The sequence below is a fragment of the Rutidosis leptorrhynchoides genome, chromosome 5, assembly GCF_046630445.1.
Source record: "Rutidosis leptorrhynchoides isolate AG116_Rl617_1_P2 chromosome 5, CSIRO_AGI_Rlap_v1, whole genome shotgun sequence".
NCBI lineage: Eukaryota > Viridiplantae > Streptophyta > Magnoliopsida > Asterales > Asteraceae > Rutidosis > Rutidosis leptorrhynchoides.
Genome location: NC_092337.1, coordinates 406120983 through 406138623, shown reverse-complemented (window position 1 = coordinate 406138623; position 17641 = coordinate 406120983). Strand labels below are relative to the sequence as shown.

The following is a 17641-nucleotide window of genomic DNA, read 5'->3' as shown; positions in this document are numbered from 1 at the left end:
TATTTAAATGGATAAGATGAAAAACTCATCTAAGGGTTGAGATTATGACATGTAGGAATTTTTATAACCTAATGATGCCATAAAAGTTTTCTTATTAGAGATAAGAGAGATGATGGTTTAAATAGAAGTTAAATTTATTATTTAAAAAAAAGGATTTTGTTAACCTGTCATTAACGTGCATAAAATATTTGTACGTAGCAGTTACACGTTGACTTTATAGTGGCGGTTAGTGATATGTACAAACTTTAATGCACGCTAATGACAATCCTGAGTCATCGTTAACAAAATCCATTAAAAAAGATTCAAAACTATCCATTAAACGGATAGTTTTTTAAATATTCAACCGTTTGCTAACCACTCTTCCAATGTCTCACCACGACGACGATTTAATGCCAGAAGAGAGTTGACGACGCTGGACTCCCAGTGTCAGATTTGAAAAACTGCGAAAAATTGGTATCGATTATGTATGCTCTAATAACCACCCCTAACAACTACCGACTAACATCAATTAGTTTCTTAGACATAGTCCTCCGTTGGGTTGCAACATTGCCTTTCGCTTAGTACAGAAACAGCAGGGAGGGGGAGAGAGAGGGGGTTTTACCGGCTATGCAATTCGGTGATACCAAACTAATGAACTAGTGAGTGATTAAGTAGACTTATGTCTAAGAAAAATCATTTAATTTAATCTTAATAATACAAAATATACTATATTTTACAGTCGATTCATCGTTATTATATAAGAGTTTCGTCACCTTTGGCTCGCCGATCACGCATCGCCGGTGTATCAGATAACATCAGGTAACCGTCACTTTCGGATTTCATCTCCGATAATTAACCGATGATAAGACTTATCGCTAATTCTTATTTTATCAACGTTATTTACATGTTCACAGTTAGGTTTTCACAATTTCACTATACATATTAATTCTATTACACCTAATCAGTCAAATAAATCTAAAATTGCCTGAATCTGTATCGTTGTGATGATGATTTTATGATTAACGTCACTAATTTGTGTAAATCTGAAGTACGTAGAGTTATCGTATATTTCGAATTTGTTGTAGATGCTGATTTTTATCTTTGTGATTTTAGGTTTTTGGCGTTAAATAAGAAAAGATGTTGAGGATAATCAAACAAAAAATTAGTTCCAGAGGCTTATCAGCTCCGGTAAAATAAAAGCTCTTACTATCATTTTAGCATCAGACTGCTAGTATTCAATATTCTCTTAATACGGTTTATCGATGATTTCAGGTAATTGGTGGTTACACGCACAGGTTAAGTCCTGTAGCATCAACTATTAGACATTTTTCTTCTGCAATCAAAGAGGTAATACTCTGTGTAAATCAGTAATTCAGTATCTAAGTAATTAATTTTGGATGGATCGTGTTTACTGTATATACTAATGTGTTGTTATAGGATAGGTTTGACTTTTGCTTATGGGTGATATCAGAGCACGGGGAGTCCACACCGTTTTTTCGCCGTCGGTCAAAATGGACACCGAAATCGACCGTCGGTCAACACCGGGTCGGCGTCGGTTTCGGCTGATCAGGGTCGAGGTACCGACGGTGAGAAACTAGCCGTTTTTTTTTTTTTTTTTTGAAAACTAGCCGTTAGGAGCATAAAATAACTGAAATGGACACCGAAATGGACACTTCCACCCATGTCACTAAAAGTCAATTTCGGCTTCCATTTTGGACACCGAAATGGACACTGAAAAATAGACATGGACACCTTGTGCTCTTAGGTTTTAGAGAAATTGTTATTTTGATTTGAATTTTCGTTGTTATAGATGTTAGTAAGAGATGCTTTGAACTCTGCTCTTGATGAGGAAATGGCTGCGGATTCTAGTGTTTTTATCATGGGTGAAGAGGTAATTAGTTTTGTGCTTGTCATTTGTATTTTGATAGGTTCTTGTTTTGGCTAGGTTGCGTGGTTCTTTTTCTTTTAAGTTTCTCGGTTTATTGTGCAGGTCGGAGAATACCAGGGTGCTTACAAGGTTAGAATCTAAAGAACATTTCTACTTGGTTATAACGATTTTAGATGTATGTGTGTGTTTTATGGTAACATAATATTGGAGTTACTGTCACTTGTATAGATTACAAAAGGATTGTTGGACAAGTATGGACCTGAAAGAGTTGTTGACACCCCTATCACAGAGGTTAGTTATTCATATCAACTTTGAGTAGTGATGAATATATTTTAGCTTCAGTATATCGTGGGAAACAATTTAATAAGGCATACTTGCTTGTAATATCAGGCGGGCTTTACTGGAATTGGTGTTGGTGCTGCCTATCATGGTCTGAAACCGGTTATAGAGTTCATGACCTTCAACTTTTCCATGCAAGTTAGTCCATTACAGGCCTTATTTTGCATGACCCTTGTAGCAGTTTTATATTTGTGTATATATATATTTCTGTTTTATATCTATATATTTGTGTATATATGCACGGAGTGATAGCAGAACTGTTTTGTCAAATGCTTTAACAAATGTATTATTGTATATTGTGTGTGCAATTTCACCTCTTCTTTATGCACTATTTTGAAATTTGATGTACTATTATACATCTTTTCATCTATCTCTGTTTCTAAAGTCTTTTCTTATAGCATCTTTCTTATGTATTCTTGCGGATGGCGGAAATTTATCTGATCGGTCTTGAAACTTTCTTGTTGTACTTTGTCAGGCAATGGATCATATAATCAATTCTGCAGCAAAGTCAAATTACATGTCAGCTGGTCAAATTAATGTGCCCATTGTTTTCCGAGGTCCAAATGGTGCTGCTGCTGGTGTCAGTTCCCAACATTCCCAGGTGGGGTTTTTTCATCTCTTTTTTAATTCTTAATCAATGCCCATTAATTCAGTACTAACTACTTATATACATTATAAAGAAAGTTAACATCTTTTCACTTGCAATGTAAAATGTAGTGTTATGGTGCATGGTTTGGTACAGTACCTGGTTTGAAAGTTCTTGTTCCTTACTCATCTGAAGATGCTCGTGGACTTTTAAAAGCTGCAATTAGAGACCCTGATCCCGTTGTTTTCCTTGAAAATGAGTTGTTGTGAGTAAAATTTTACTTTTCATTTCTTTTTTGTTTTTTTCTATTTCCATTTCTTTCCTTATTGTATACGTATGATTTAGGTATGGTGAGTCGTTCCCAGTATCTGCTGAAGTCCTTGATTCAAGCTTCTGCCTTCCAATAGGAAAAGCCAAGGTCAATTCTCTAAGCTAGGAGAGTATTTTTAAAAAAATAAAAAATAAAAATAATTTCCAGCGAACTATTAAGTTCATAAGACTCTTCATTTGTTTGTGGTTTAGCAGATTGAAAGAAAAGGGAAAGATATTACTATCACAGCTTACTCTAAGATGGTGGGCTATGCTCTAAAGGTACATCTTCTGTCTTATAATTTAGATAATATATAAATATATAATATATTAGTAAGTTAAATAGATTTTTATCTTGAAAAAAATTGCATTTTTGAGTTCTTTGTAAGTTAATGATTTAGGGTTATAAGTGAAACTAATGTAATGATGTTATGTGACCATTTAGGCTGCTGAAATACTTGAAAAGGACGGAATAAATGCTGAGGTAACCACATTTTAATCAGTAGTTAAAAATCTGATCTTGTCTTTTTAAAAGCAGTAATATATTGATGCCTTATTTTGTAGGTGATAAATCTGCGTTCCATTCGGCCACTTGATAGAGCCACAATCAATGCTTCGGTCAGGAAAACCAATCGACTGGTTACTGTTGAAGAAGGGTTTCCTCAACATGGTGTTGGTGCCGAAATCTGGTATTAACTACGACAAATTTCTTATTTATTTATTTTGATAAATAGTCAATGTTTCATTGATTATTATAAAATGAAACTGCTAATATACTACGGAGTACTAATATAATCAATTGTAATAAAGAAATTTTTATGATGTAAGCATCTGCTGACCTGACCTTTTGACATATTTAGTTGATGACATCATTTTATCATTAATTTTCGCAAATTAAATAATCAAAACTGAAATTTTAACGGTGTCTTTGTGTAGTGCAACGGTTGTTGAGGATAGCTTCGAGTATCTTGATGCCCCGGTGGAGAGGATCGCAGGTGCCGATGTTCCAACGCCATACGCTGCTAATCTTGAGAGATTCGCTTTTCCTCAGGTCGTATTTTTGTTAACCGTTTTTCAGTTTGTATTCTGTTATTCACTTCTTAAAATAATTGCAAACTTCTGGTCAAAATCATATTTGTGGATAAACTTTTACACCAGTTCTTTAAGTTTCACTCATTCCTAATCTTCAGCGGCTTGTCTTATATTTTAACAGATTGAGGATATCGTTCGTGCAGCCAAGAGAGCCTGTTACAGATCAGTATCCACGGCTGCAACTGCTTGACTTAGGGTTCACAACTATTAGTGTCTTATCAGCCTACTATGAGTTATAAAACTTACCTCGTTTTGATATTTGAACATGACTATGTTAGAAGTATCGCTAAATGGGAGCAGGCGGTTTCCATTTTACTTAAGTCTAGAAATCATTCTCATAGTAGTATGTAATAAGCAAGTTATAAGTTTGCCTTAAAACAATTCTATCCTTTGTGGAGATTTTGTAATACAAAGTAAATACTTAATAAATGCTAGATGGATGTATTATATTATCTGTGTTTGATACTTAAAATCAAAGGATATTCGGTTAATTCAGTAGTTGTTTTGGCAAAATAAACCTGAACCATAAATTTTGATTGAACTTGATATCAAAAACTCAACCATCTACAGTGTTTTTTTTTTTTTTTTTTTTTTTTGAAGCACAATCTTGGTTTTTTCTTTTTCTTAAAAAAATTGGGAAAAAGTAGTAGTTCTGAATGCCCAAGCAGACACCTAATATATTCTTTAAGCACGCACACAATTGCATGCTACATCGAATCACATTTGTCTAACAACGACTAATACAGATTATAAGAATGGTGCAACATTTCCAAATTTACATAATTTTGGAGCAAGTCATTCCGACCAAAAGTTTGAATCCATCCATCCCACAATCAAATATATATAAGCAAGTTATTATGTAAGATATATGTCTAATTGGAGAACCGACTATACAAAAGCACAAATAATTAGCTTGGGTAAACGCTATTTGGAACACAGCTTTTCAAGTGCCTTGCTTTCATCACCACCTGCAGCTTCCAGTGCTTTCTTAACTGATCCTTCCTGGAATCCCATTTCTACAAGCTTCTGAACCTGCAGTCAACATTTATTCCTCATTAATTTAACTACCAAAATGAAATTTTTATGAAAATATTATGTTAAAAAGATCTAGTTCATGCATACCTTTGCACCGAACCCAGTGGATGAAGCCTTTGCGAAATCTTCAGTCCAACGACGAGCTGTAGTAAGAAACTCTGCATTTTCGGTAATATACTGCAGCAGATGAGGTAAATGTGAGTACCGTTAAGTGAAAAGTAGAAGGAAAAAAAACCCTAATTTTTGAAGATAATAAAAAAATGTGAAAGAGAAACCTGTTTGGCAACAACAGCATCTTGGGGATCACCAGGTTCGGGAGCCGACAACAAAGCTTGTAACGAGAGCAGAGCCGTTTTCAGGTTTAGAGCTGGACTCCAGTTGTTCTTCAGAATATCAAGACATATAGCTCCCGTTTGGCTACTGACGTTTGGATGCCTGGGAATAAAACAGTTTCATTTTAGAATTATATTCATCTTCGTTTCAGGGGCTAAAAATAATGGGAATATGGGACTCTGTTATGATCCGTTATACGTGAATCAAGTCGTTAAAGTCTGTTAGGGTCCGTTAATGGCACATGGGTGGCACATGATCTTCATTTAAGCTGAAACACGTGTTATGCACGTACTATTATCTGAATGCTGTTCAAGATCATTAGCTCAGCCCCGGCAACGGTTTAATTCAGAATTAGTGATGTAACTGAATTCTGTTACGGTGTTGGAGAATAAATGTAGTGTAGCAAAGTTGTTAGAATCAGTTTTAGATCATGAATTGTATTTCCCTCTTCTCTCAATTGTAACGAATTCGACCAGTTGAATAAAAGTCATTCGGATTTCGATTCCATTGCTTGTTCTTTCAATTCAAGCTTTCAGGTCTAATTCCGATTGTTAATCCGAGTTAGATCATATCAGACTCCTAAGGAGTTTTAAGTTATATTCTTACCAAACTTTGGTAGTAAATTTCATTTTAGGAGGCACAAAGGGATACCCATCTGTACAACAAAAAAAAAAAAAACAAATATATTTATTAGATCAAATAAGTGAATCAAAAATTAACATTGATGAAAACTTAACAACATAAGAAGAAAAAACACTTGACATATGGTGTAAATACGCAGAATTGGACCCTTCAATGACTCAAAAGGAAAGGATTGTCACATATAACATACAAATATATGTGGTCATGATAGGAAAGACAATTTTATTGAAAACAAATGTGATCAGGATAGGAAAGACAGAATTTTTTAACATCCATGATTGGGTCGTACTGAAGGTAAAACCATAATGGTGGTCATCGACGCTTGGCTGTAGCATTAGTTATTGTATTGTCCGTTGACGAATCAAAATTAATTGATAATGATAGCAACAATAGCAATAAATGTTACATTTTTTTTCTCTCTCTATAAATCCGATATGTATTTGGAAAGATCCAGTAAAGGCAGGAGCCCTTACGGTAAAATAAATACATAAATAATTCTCAACAAATAGACTGTAAACCATTCAACATATTCAAGAGATCACCAATGCGACTGTATCTAGAAATCACTATATATGTTCATCAAATCAAAAAATTAACAAAATTAAGTATATATAAAAAAGGCTAGGGTTTAACTAACTAAAAAAATAGTGGAAGGTCCGATTAAATTCAATATATTAAATTATTAACTATCTCAATATATAAACACATAAGAAATAACATATATAAAAACACGCACACGTACACATGTAATTATAGAGATATAATGGAAGAATAGACCAAGCAAAGTAATGTCAACGCGGAAGATTCCCAATTATATTATAAAACCATATATAGTATCAAATAGTTCTGTTAAAAAACAATCATCTACCCAGTTACATTAAACCAGCGATTGAACAACGCAAACCACCCAGAGCTAACTACTAGTCTATTATGGTTATAAACCACCCATCTTCTGTCCCAGCAATAACATAGCAATAACATACTGGCTACACCACAATATATGAAGAAAAAAAAGGTTGAGCAGAAGGAAGAACATATTTTTTTGGCATTCATTAGTGGTTTTTATAAAAGTAAAACCATAATCGCAACTAAGTTTGGCAGGAAACAATTTCAGAAGTTTTTTCCTAAATAGTTCGTGCCTCGTGAGATTATTTGAAAATGAGAGAGAGAGAGAGAGAGAGAGAGAGAGAGAGAGAGAGAGAGAGAGAGAGATAGAGAGAGAGAGAGAGGTGGCCTATAATCGCGAACTGTAAGGAAGACCAAGGTCCATGTAGTGCCTACGTATAGGTGGATCTGAAGGATAGCTACTGTCACAACCTACAGCCATTTTTTTATTAAAACAGCGGCCATTAAGAGGGCAAAGCGTGAATGCAATAGTCTAACAATTCACGTACAAAAGCTACCATGTTGGAATTGGAATATGATATATTTCCTTATTTATACAATTCATGATCAGTTGGAAACATAGTGTTGCTTAAACGGAGAGTAGTAAAAGGCCTAACGAGCAAGAGAGTAATCAATGGTTCCACGAGGTTAATTATGGGACACACTATTCTGAACAGGTACTTTCTAACGAACTAACAACCATTCTCTTTAACTACCTTTCGGTGGAATTCGATCACCATCGATGAGTCCGTCAACTACGCAGATATCATGAATTAATATCATTCTCTCTCTTTATCAAAAACTTCTCATTTCCTCTATCCGTGCGACATCCAGATAACACACTAGCCCTAACATATAAAGTATAAACACACATACTCAACTGAAACACAATAAACAAATCAACAGATATTCAATCAATTACATAGACTCATCATCACAATCAATGCAATTAAATCCACAAATCACTATAACCTCACCAAAACCTAAATAAATAAAATCTTACAAAAAAAAAGAAAGAAAAAAAAAAAAACCTAGGGTTTTATCAGCTACAAAATAGTCAGAGAGTTCTAATTAAATCAAATTAACAACAATCTATGTACAATCACACACGTATACATACACAAATACACAATCATAGATCATAGAGACATATAATAATAGAGATAGAAAGAGAGAACTGACCGGGAATGGTGATGTCAACGCCAAATACTCCGCCTTCATAGGGAGTGGATACAGGACCGGGAATGGTAGCGATGAGATGGCGAATGCTGTTAGCGTCAGCGATTAAAGTCATTCCGCCTTTATCTGATTGAAAGTGCTTCAATTCTCTCTGAACTCTCGCTACTTCAGTCATTTTTTCGTTCGATTTCAGTGATAATTGTAATTGTAATTGTAATTTGTAATTGTAATTGTATTGATTAGTACCGGCGGTATAATAAACCTAGAATAAGGTTTCAAATTGTGATCGGTGGTTCAGCAGGACTACTGCAGGTGAGTGTTCAGATGCGAGAGTTTTTGATCACCTAAAAATGCTTACACATCTTATGATTTGTTACACAAAGATTTAAGAAAACACTTGTTTGCAATTAAAAAGTCAATATTAAGTGCTAGATATAACATATTAATCCACATTGATCCGCTGTTAAAAGTTTACTTTTATAATTGCTCGAGATAAATGGATTGTTTGGATACGAGTTTAAAACCATTGTTTTCGAAATTATTCATACATATTTTGTGACAATTATAGAAGTGGCACTGTTAGTTGTTAAGTTAATCACTATGGATTTTTGTTAACTCAATAATAAATAAATTATACTTGTAAATATTTATTTGCATCCTTAAATTTGCTTGAAAACTAGGGAATAAATTTCTACTTTTGGATCAATATAATCGATGGCTAGAATTAAAAACGTGGGACAATTACATGTATTGTAAGATCCAATCACGTGTGATTGTAAGATTTCAAGCAAAATTAAAGATTCAAAAGAATATTTCACAAATTATACCATGTATAAGAAAAAGAAAGAAAGTAAAAAATTTTCTCTTAATTATAAAGTTTCCTAGATATCAATATCTATTTTTGTTCGTTGCTCAATCAACATCTTGCCAGGAGGGGCCATTCTAGGTTAAAGCCCGTGAGGTCACGGGACACCACTAGTTTAAAATTTTTATATAGAAAATATTTTTGAAATTGTACATGACACCACTGAATTTAACTACAAGACCTCATATAATATTTTTGAATTTATAGTTTTTTCCTTTGATTTGTATAGAACATCACTAATTTTAGCTTCTCGGATCCCATATATTTTTTGAATTTGTAATTTTTTGAAGGTAAATAACTACTAAAATATCATTTAAATATTAAGTTGGTGCTAAAAAAATTTTTGATACCCTATTGAGTTCAGATCCTAGAATCGCCACTGCTTGCCAGTGGTTGCTATCTTTATCTTTTTTCTCCCTTTCTCACCTTTTCTTGCTCCCTTCGTATCCCTCACCTTATTCTGATGTTTTTATCGAATATCTCGGCCTCCATTTCTCCTTTCGTTGCAGGTGGCACGCATGGTGGTTTAACCATCATGTGTTGTATTTTGGTTGAGGTTTCGAGCACGAGGGTGATGACAGGGGCGGAAACATAAGGGGGCCGGGAGGGGCACCCGCCCGCAGTGGATTTGAAATTTTGCGCCCAAAAATTTTAGGTTTTTTTTATTTTGTCCTCAAAACCTCCATATTTTGTCAAAAAAAATTTGCTACGCTTTTAAAAATATTTTGTCGCCGCTGAAAAAACTAATTCCACCACTGGGTGACATGGTTTCTTTGTCTCTCGTCGGTTTGGGTTTCTTCTTCACGTGGCCTGTCTCCAGCGGCGGTGTGATGCAATTGGCTTGTTTTAGCCTTTTCCGTCAGATGATAATGACGAATATCGTGGGCTTCCACTGTATTCTGCAATGTGTCTTGAGGGCAAAACAAAAGTTCATATAAATTAAATGATTCAATGATCGATTGAGTTACAAATGAAACAGAATGTCTATCCTATTTTGAATAGATTTTACGATCCACTTGCACATACTTTGCCTAGTCTGTTGAATAGATTCTACAATCCACTTGCACAACCACATTGTGACACTCAAAATGAACTATGACAAACAATCGACGAACATTCATTGAGTAAGTCTTACCATTGATAGGTAAAATGGCACATATTAAATCCATCACAACTACACTTTGATATTACTAACTTCCGAAATCGGACAAAATTAGGTTCAACCGTTTGACCCCCTAGGCTGGTTGCAGATTAGTCAATTCCCAGCTAGAACTGATTATGAGAACAATACCTAAACATTACTTTCAACATGTAAGCATTTATGTCTGGAAACTAGTAAATATCCCATCTTGTATAACATATCAGAGAGTAACTATATGTAAGAAATGGATAGTCTAAACTACATCCTACAGAAACCTGACTTTCAATGCCAATTGCATTATGCAAATAACAACAAAGTAAGCCTTGGTAAGTCATATTAGTTAACAACTAATGATATCGGAGTTAAAATCGTACCAGCTCATCAGAAAAAACAAACACATAAAAGAAATTCCAAGCATCATAAAATTTGTAAAACATAAAATAAAAGGTAGTGGCTGAGAGCCGCAAACTAACACTCGGTTGTTTGGAATAGCTTCTCGACATCAGCAACGGTGCTTTCAGCTTCAGTGACTTCGGGTCCTTCCTTTTGGTTTGCTTCTTCCAGCTCCGCCTAAAATCAACGTAAAGTTTATTGTAAGCCGTTATCATATACATTCAAAAAGAAAGGTCCGCTTCATAAAATTTTTCTTTCATATCACTATACGGCCTTTTACACAAACCCAGTTCCACCTGATACCCATTTTATTACCAAAAACCAATTCCACCCCTAAAACCCGTTTTACCTGAAATCATTTTATACCCATTTTAACCAAAATCAATTCCAAGCAGTTAGCCAGTTAGCCATTTTTTTTTTATCTGAACCAGTTTTGCCGCCTCTAAACTAAATATGATACATCATCCGTCTATCTCAGTCGGATATTCCATAAAAGTCACTTTCTTGCGTAAAATTTGACCAAACGGCTAAAGTTTACTTTTAACCATTATAGTTGAACCTTTTTCTGATATGAATGAAGTATTTTTTTTCCTTGTATTTGATTAAGGAAAAGTACCAACTTTCTTTTATAGTCAATTTTTTAATATGTGATTCTTAACTGAATAGAGCACAAACTTAAATGTGTTCAAAGAAGAAAAAGAGCACTATTATCCTATGTTTAGGTATCATGAGGCATTTGTGCAAGTTTCTAGAAATCAATTAATACTCCATTATTAAATTGGACTTACTTTTTATGTCATTTTCACCTAATCAAAACCAAACTAATGACAACCAATCAGGGAAAACGTTCTACCTTTTAATTTTCACCTAATGACAACCAAATTAATTTCTCCAAAGTCGTGAATGAATTCTTACACAAGCTAAATATGGGTAGGCTTATATTTAAAGCAATTAAGAGAAACAAAAAGTGCACCCATGATCAGCTATAACCAGCAATATTATACAGTTATTTTAAGATGTTGAAGCCCAAACTGTAATGAAAAGGTTAAATACCAAAATTCCTTTTAGGTCGGCCAGTGAGGACTCCAGACGTTTGCGACAATCCGGGATCATCATCCTTGATTCAGCCAGCACATTTTCCTATCAAAATAAATTCAAGAAATTTGTTCATTTACTAATAATAAACAAATAAATAAAAGATCATAGGCTCATGTTTTACATCTCTCAGTGGTTAAGCTAATCACTTTCTTAGTTTCTTGCAACCTCACAAGATAAAACATAGATTATATTTATTAGATTAATCATATTTCTTTTTGGCAAAAAAACTCTAATATAAATGAGATAAACAAAGATACAAACATAGACACCTGCCCTCAAAAAACAAAGAACATTGAATCAAACTGAATCAAAATACACCCAAATCAACATAAACCAACATACAAGACCCTTATTCTAAGCCGCCCCATCTTTTATGACGCACTACAAATAAAGGCCAAAACATCTATTACTCGACATCAAATACAGTATAGCTTTTGATTTTTTCCCATCAAGAATACTACTTTATTACCCCAAAACCACTTTGGCACAATCAAAACACCAATTATAATTTTTTCAACAAATAAAGTGAGAAAACGAGTTTATTTACCTGTTGTTTTAGGTCATAAGGATCAGCACCCTTCTCCTTCATGTCAGCTGTCTTGGCTGCCTCACTCTCAACCTCTTTTTCATACGAATGTAACTCCTTGACGATACGTTTACATGACGATGTCTTGATTTTCAGATTTCTAATAGTTGCCATATTCTCCTAAAGATCAAATAACATAAATACTTCACTAAGTAGTTCACTTCAGGTCTTAGACATTTTAAAGAGGTACTTTTCATTTTAAATATGGAGAAATGAAAGATACAAAACTATAAATATTACATAGTAAAGGATATAAAAGTGTGTTTGTTTTTATTTATTGAAATTGTTATACCAAAACCTAAATCTCCATGCTTTCAACTGCATCACCGTTATTCCCGCTGCGAAATAGAGCAATACTTCCTCTAACATTCTATTTATTTATCAAATATCAATTCTTACAAGCCCGAACCTCCAAATATCCTTTTAGTTCAATTAAAACCTAATTTTACTTTCGTTTGTTTACATTAAAGGTTAAGAAATTATAAATTTTAGTGTGAAAAGAGTATTTGTTGCAGGTGTCAGTCACTGTATAACTTTTAAATCCAAAAACATATATGATATAATTCTTCAACAATAAGTTCAAAGCGTGGATCATATCGTATGAGACATCAAATTATTATAATTTTAAGATGTATGAACTATACGAAACTAGACTCATTTCTACACGAATTAACTCCCACGTTTACTACATTTAGAGATCACGAGATAATAAGTAGATATGAGAAAACTAAATCTAACAACTAACAAGTATACTTTAGCAATTATTCAAAATTCAATTAACGAAATGATGAAAAACTGGAGGATGATTGTGAGTGAGTACCTGCTGCAATTGATGAATGATCGGCTGCAAAATGCCGACTTCACTGGATCGTCTCAAGATTTAAACAATGAAAGCATCCGATATTTGGGCTGGGCTTCATACAAATGGGCCGATAATGCCTTAACAGCCCATATGTCGAACAATAGTGTTGTAACATGTATGCAAGGTTGCAAAACTCGCTATTCGGGGGTTAATATGTTGGGACTTTGAAACGAGTAATTGAAAATTTGAGAACTAATTTGGATTAACCGGATTGTACTTTTTTACATTTTAAATAATATATTTCAAAATTATATTTGTTAATATAAAAGAAAACCATAAACATAAATATAAACTTTAACATAAGTCTCTAACATTGCTTATATTGTTCAAAATTTTTATATTCACGCCTAAATTTATGTTAAACTGTTGACCAATTTTGTTTTGACCGACTTTGATCAACAAATTCGATTTTAACTCACTGATCAACGTTGACCAATTACTTAAACGGATTTTAGGAAATCAGAACGGACTGTTCTTAAAAAAGAGTAATCAGGAATTAATCGAGAGTAATCAGGGTATTTTACAACATTGCTTATATGTATAAAACATGAGTTGGTTTTGTAGGTATGATGACTCGTGCTCACTGCTGAGTACTTAAAAACTCAAGCTCTACTCGGCATATGCTTATAAGCTTGAATTTTAAGACCGACTAGGTCAAGCTAATACTGATCTATATAAGTTCGATCAGGTAAGAGAATAATCCATTTACCTAGATTTCTTCATCATGCCTTATTTTTTAACAACAATTTTGGCATCGAATCCTCTCATTTGTGACCCACACACGCGTTAAGAAATCACTCCTCGCATACATCGCCCAAATCGTACCCGGAATGCTTTAGGTTAACTGCTTGGCCCGCACAGAATGAAGGATACCAGAGGCACAACCTTGAAGAAACTCCCCCAAAGATTTGAACATGCACATATTTTTTCAAGAATACCGGCCCAAAATCAACTGAGGCTTTTTATCACTCAACCAGTTCGGTGATTTCTTCATCATGACTTAGATACACCAAATAAAACATGAGTTTATTAGTCAGTTGTGTCCGAATTAGACAACCAGAAATCAAGTTTTAGTGTCTATGTCAAGATAACTTGGATATGTGATGACTTATTAGAAACTTTTATTAGATTATATTTCAAGGGGTTGTTCAAAGGGTTATTGATAAATGCTATGTAGATAAAAATAGGTGTCTGTACTATATATGAAAGATATGTTTAGAATATACTAGCAATTAACATTCTCTTCGTCCACCCTTCCTATCCACATCAGTCGCAGAACAGAACTCTGCTTTTTAGTTACATTAGGACGGTTGAACTCTTCGTACTTTTTGTTCTCTTCTGTGTAGAAAATTACAGTATATACTTCAGTTTAGAAGAAGTGCCTAACAAAAGGATGATTGTAGGGTGTTCATCGGTTTAGTTTTTGATTTTTCGGTTTATTCGATTCGGTTTTTTCGGTTTTGAAACTTATAATATCAAAACCAAAAACCAAACCGAACCCAAATTTAAATATCAAAGCCATAACTAAAACCGAACCGAAAACCGAATTTGATTTCGGTTAAAACCGAAAATCACTAAAAATAAAAATTCTGACCATCATAAACTTACATATAAATTAGGAATAACGGTTGTGAAATTAATTTAAGTATATAGGGCATGTAACATGTTTATTGTTTAATAAAAAATTTAATAATACATCAAATATAATATAAATATATAAATATTATAATTATAAATATGTTTTAAAATGTAATTAATTTTAATTCGGTTTTTAATTCGGTTTTTGGTTAAACAAATTTAAAATTTTCAAAACCAAAAACCAAACCAAAAACCGAATTACGAATTCGGTTTCGGTTTCGATCGATCCGAAAACCGTTTAAAAAATTCGGATTGTTTTTTTTTTTTTTTTTTGAATTCGATATTAGGTTTATTCTGTTTGATACTAAATGGTGCATACCCCTAATTGTATGATAGACTTGCAATAAAGGAAACTTCGATTATGAAACAATCTTAACAAGGAAAAGAATGGTTAACCGTTTTGAAGCAGGTATTTATAGGCTAATGTTATAAAAACAACGAATGGTTAACCATGTAATTCTTATCACTCACCCAAGAAACCAATTTCGCAATAAGCTCAGATCAAACACTACCCATGTTAACTAGTAAAGTACGTAGAAATGCAAACCGCACATAGAAAAGCTTGATTAAGGCACAGATGCCACAGTAGAAACAAACTGAAGTATAAACACAGAACACAAAATAGTTATAACAATATGCAGGTCCCAATAAATTTGAGCTTGTCCATTCACATGGTATATAATTCACAATCACCACTCATATAACATTTTTATGTATAAACACAAAAAAGAGTTCAATAACAGGGTATTTCATCCAAGGTGTGGAGTCAAAGGTGCATACGCAGTAATACTTCATGATTATGCAGGCAATGCAAAACTTGGTTCACGCCAACTTGGAGGATCCATCACCAAACACACATCATTCTTCTCAAAATCAGCAAGCTGCATCGAAAAGTGATAATTATAGTTTCTTCAAATTAAAAAGGGAAGATTAAAATGAGATAAGAATGTGAAAGAATGTATACCTTCTCGTTACAATGAGGGCAATAGTGATACTTGTGCCAAAGGCAATCCATTGAAGGACAAAGAAAGCATACTCCGAGCATAAAGGGCATCATGCAACCAACAACAGCAGCTAGACTTGGTTTTGATCTACAAATATAACATTATCAGAAAAGCAATAAAAGTCATTAGTTGGTTTTGATACGATTAGTTAGTATTAAACTATAAATAAAACATTAATCAGCTAGACTTGGTTTTGATACTTCTTTCATCATGTTTCAAGACATTACAAGACGCTACAACAGCTGTCCTTGTAAAATGAATCAAATAAGGATTCTTCAACACATTTGTTCATAAAATCAACTCTAAATTGTCAATCCACAAGCAAAATAGATAAACCACTGAATCTAACACACAGGCATACTAAAACTAATTGTGTAAGTGTTCGAGATAAAGTATACTGCTAATTGAATACGAGGTACAATGATAATGTTAGTTATCTTTTTCTTCAGAAACATCATAAACTATGTCTTTCTTCACATACATATAAAATACAACAAACACAAAAGGTCAATTCATTCAACAGGTGCCAATAAATTCCCATAATTTAAGCTTCCCTAAGTGATTAAACGAGTAATTTGCTACAATTAATCTCCAAATTGTAGCTAATTCTATTGTGCTAACTACTAAACATATCAGTTTATTGAATTCTAGCATCAAAAGTGTTCATTCAACATATATTATATGTCACATAACATAATAGCAACTGTTCATATTAGCGATTACAAAACTCATAAACCATAAACATGATTATATAATTTTCCCCCAAAATGCTCCATTTTACAAATCATCGAATATTCCATCTTCTAGTACTACTGATTACTTTACTAACAGATAATAATCAAACAAAAACCCTAATTTTAAATAAAAGCTCGAGGGTTTGAGTGCAAATACCTGACGGTGGTGAGACCAGAACTACCGCAGAAAGCGCAGTTAATTGGAGCAGGTGTATCTCTATAAATCGTCTGTTGAATCGGAATACCTTTTGGATCACCGACAAGAGCGTTTGGTGGGATCTGGCCGGATTGGTATGGATTATTTCCGACGTAATATTGTTGCTGTGGAGGTGCGTAAACAGGTGGTGGTGGTGGTTGATGATGATATTGTTGTTGTTGTTGATAGTTAGGATTGTATGGGATTCCGATCACCGGTTGTTCATTTTTCTTGTCTTCCATCTCTTAAATCAATTGATCGCCGATCAAAGCTTAGTAAACGCGTTTTTTTACGGTTTATGTAAATTTTGGGGATATTTTAACAATATATCGTATATCGTATGGTATTTGTGTGTTAGTGATTTAAGTGATTTATATATATGATGAAATGTCAGAAGCCACGGTGGTTCGTAGATGGGTGACGACTTTTACAAGTCTATCTTTCTTGAGCCTGTTTATTTTATTTTCTTTTTTCTATCGTTCTTCGAGAACTAAATATACTTCAAATGGACAATTTTGCCCTTTAACATGTTTCTTTATCGTGACTTAAATAACATTAACATAACAATTTTATTAAAATTAAAATTAAAAATCCTTCACCAACAAACGAAAAATCATTTAAAATGGTAGATTCAATTCACAAAGTACGGCTCGCTAAAAGTAAATTTGCTAGACACACAATCAAACATTGACATAACTAACTTCAACCGAGCCTTTAAAAATCCACATTTGAAACAAAACATCTCGTCATTAACGAAACAACATACTAGTGACAAATAACATGAAACGTAGACACAACAACAAACAATCATCATCAACCACCACCACATGTGGGGTGGCCACAACCCCCTCTAGCCC

At 33.6% G+C, this 17641-nt stretch overlaps 4 protein-coding genes across 5 annotated transcripts; 1 reads left to right on the top strand and 3 right to left on the bottom strand.

The window, feature by feature from the left end:
- Nucleotides 1–679: 679 nt before the first annotated feature.
- Nucleotides 680–4676, top strand: LOC139847266 (pyruvate dehydrogenase E1 component subunit beta-1, mitochondrial-like). 2 transcript variants are annotated; one of them, XM_071836934.1, is made up of 15 exons: nucleotides 680–798; nucleotides 1093–1167; nucleotides 1252–1326; nucleotides 1790–1870; nucleotides 1970–1996; nucleotides 2096–2158; nucleotides 2258–2344; nucleotides 2682–2807; nucleotides 2924–3057; nucleotides 3138–3210; nucleotides 3318–3383; nucleotides 3547–3585; nucleotides 3666–3790; nucleotides 4038–4152; nucleotides 4315–4676. In XM_071836934.1, the coding sequence occupies exons 2-15, from the start codon at nucleotides 1117–1119 to the stop codon at nucleotides 4381–4383; spliced, it is 1131 nt and encodes a 376-aa protein (XP_071693035.1). In that variant the 5' UTR covers nucleotides 680–798; nucleotides 1093–1116; the 3' UTR covers nucleotides 4384–4676. The 2 variants fall into 2 exon arrangements, with proteins under 2 accessions (XP_071693035.1, XP_071693034.1); XM_071836933.1 differs by having other exon boundaries at nucleotides 3315–3383.
- A 203-nt stretch (nucleotides 4677–4879) lies between these two features.
- On the bottom strand, nucleotides 4880–8480 carry LOC139848014 (ubiquitin-conjugating enzyme E2 27-like). Its single transcript, XM_071837755.1, has 5 exons — nucleotides 8271–8480; nucleotides 6168–6216; nucleotides 5504–5663; nucleotides 5316–5405; nucleotides 4880–5225 (listed from the first exon to the last, which is right to left on the bottom strand). Exons 1-5 carry the CDS (start codon nucleotides 8440–8442, stop codon nucleotides 5118–5120), a joined length of 579 nt encoding a protein of 192 aa, XP_071693856.1. The 5' UTR covers nucleotides 8443–8480; the 3' UTR covers nucleotides 4880–5117.
- A 2002-nt stretch (nucleotides 8481–10482) lies between these two features.
- Nucleotides 10483–13227, bottom strand: LOC139850378 (tubulin-folding cofactor A-like). Its single transcript, XM_071839959.1, has 4 exons — nucleotides 13171–13227; nucleotides 12312–12470; nucleotides 11720–11806; nucleotides 10483–10843 (listed from the first exon to the last, which is right to left on the bottom strand). Exons 2-4 carry the CDS (start codon nucleotides 12462–12464, stop codon nucleotides 10742–10744), a joined length of 342 nt encoding a protein of 113 aa, XP_071696060.1. The 5' UTR covers nucleotides 12465–12470; nucleotides 13171–13227; the 3' UTR covers nucleotides 10483–10741.
- Nucleotides 13228–15386: 2159 nt separating this feature from the next.
- LOC139847859 (GSH-induced LITAF domain protein) lies at nucleotides 15387–17113 on the bottom strand. The gene is made up of 3 exons (XM_071837587.1): nucleotides 16746–17113; nucleotides 15815–15941; nucleotides 15387–15731 (listed from the first exon to the last, which is right to left on the bottom strand). Exons 1-3 carry the CDS (start codon nucleotides 17024–17026, stop codon nucleotides 15648–15650), a joined length of 492 nt encoding a protein of 163 aa, XP_071693688.1. The 5' UTR covers nucleotides 17027–17113; the 3' UTR covers nucleotides 15387–15647.
- Nucleotides 17114–17641: the final 528 nt, after the last annotated feature.

Excerpts from the sequence above, each read along its gene's own strand:
- LOC139847266 (XM_071836933.1), top strand. The coding sequence starts at position 1,117 with ATGTTGAGGATAATCAAACAAAAAATTAGTTCCAGAGGCTTATCAGCT. Across the intron at positions 2,345-2,681 it reads CCTTCAACTTTTCCATGCAA|GCAATGGATCATATAATCAA; the intron begins GTTAGTCCATTA and ends GTACTTTGTCAG. Across the intron at positions 3,211-3,314 it reads TTCCAATAGGAAAAGCCAAG|CAGATTGAAAGAAAAGGGAA; the intron begins GTCAATTCTCTA and ends TTTGTGGTTTAG.
- LOC139848014 (XM_071837755.1), bottom strand. The coding sequence starts at position 8,442 with ATGACTGAAGTAGCGAGAGTTCAGAGAGAATTGAAGCACTTTCAATCA. Across the intron at positions 5,406-5,503 it reads ATGCTGTTGTTGCCAAACAG|TATATTACCGAAAATGCAGA; the intron begins GTTTCTCTTTCA and ends CATCTGCTGCAG. Across the intron at positions 5,226-5,315 it reads CCACTGGGTTCGGTGCAAAG|GTTCAGAAGCTTGTAGAAAT; the intron begins GTATGCATGAAC and ends TGTTGACTGCAG.
- LOC139850378 (XM_071839959.1), bottom strand. The coding sequence starts at position 12,464 with ATGGCAACTATTAGAAATCTGAAAATCAAGACATCGTCATGTAAACGT. Across the intron at positions 11,807-12,311 it reads CTTATGACCTAAAACAACAG|GAAAATGTGCTGGCTGAATC; the intron begins GTAAATAAACTC and ends TTATTTTGATAG. Across the intron at positions 10,844-11,719 it reads CCGACCTAAAAGGAATTTTG|GCGGAGCTGGAAGAAGCAAA; the intron begins GTATTTAACCTT and ends CGTTGATTTTAG.
- LOC139847859 (XM_071837587.1), bottom strand. The coding sequence starts at position 17,026 with ATGGAAGACAAGAAAAATGAACAACCGGTGATCGGAATCCCATACAAT. Across the intron at positions 15,942-16,745 it reads TCTGGTCTCACCACCGTCAG|ATCAAAACCAAGTCTAGCTG; the intron begins GTATTTGCACTC and ends TTATATTTGTAG. Across the intron at positions 15,732-15,814 it reads GCCCTCATTGTAACGAGAAG|CTTGCTGATTTTGAGAAGAA; the intron begins GTATACATTCTT and ends TTTTCGATGCAG.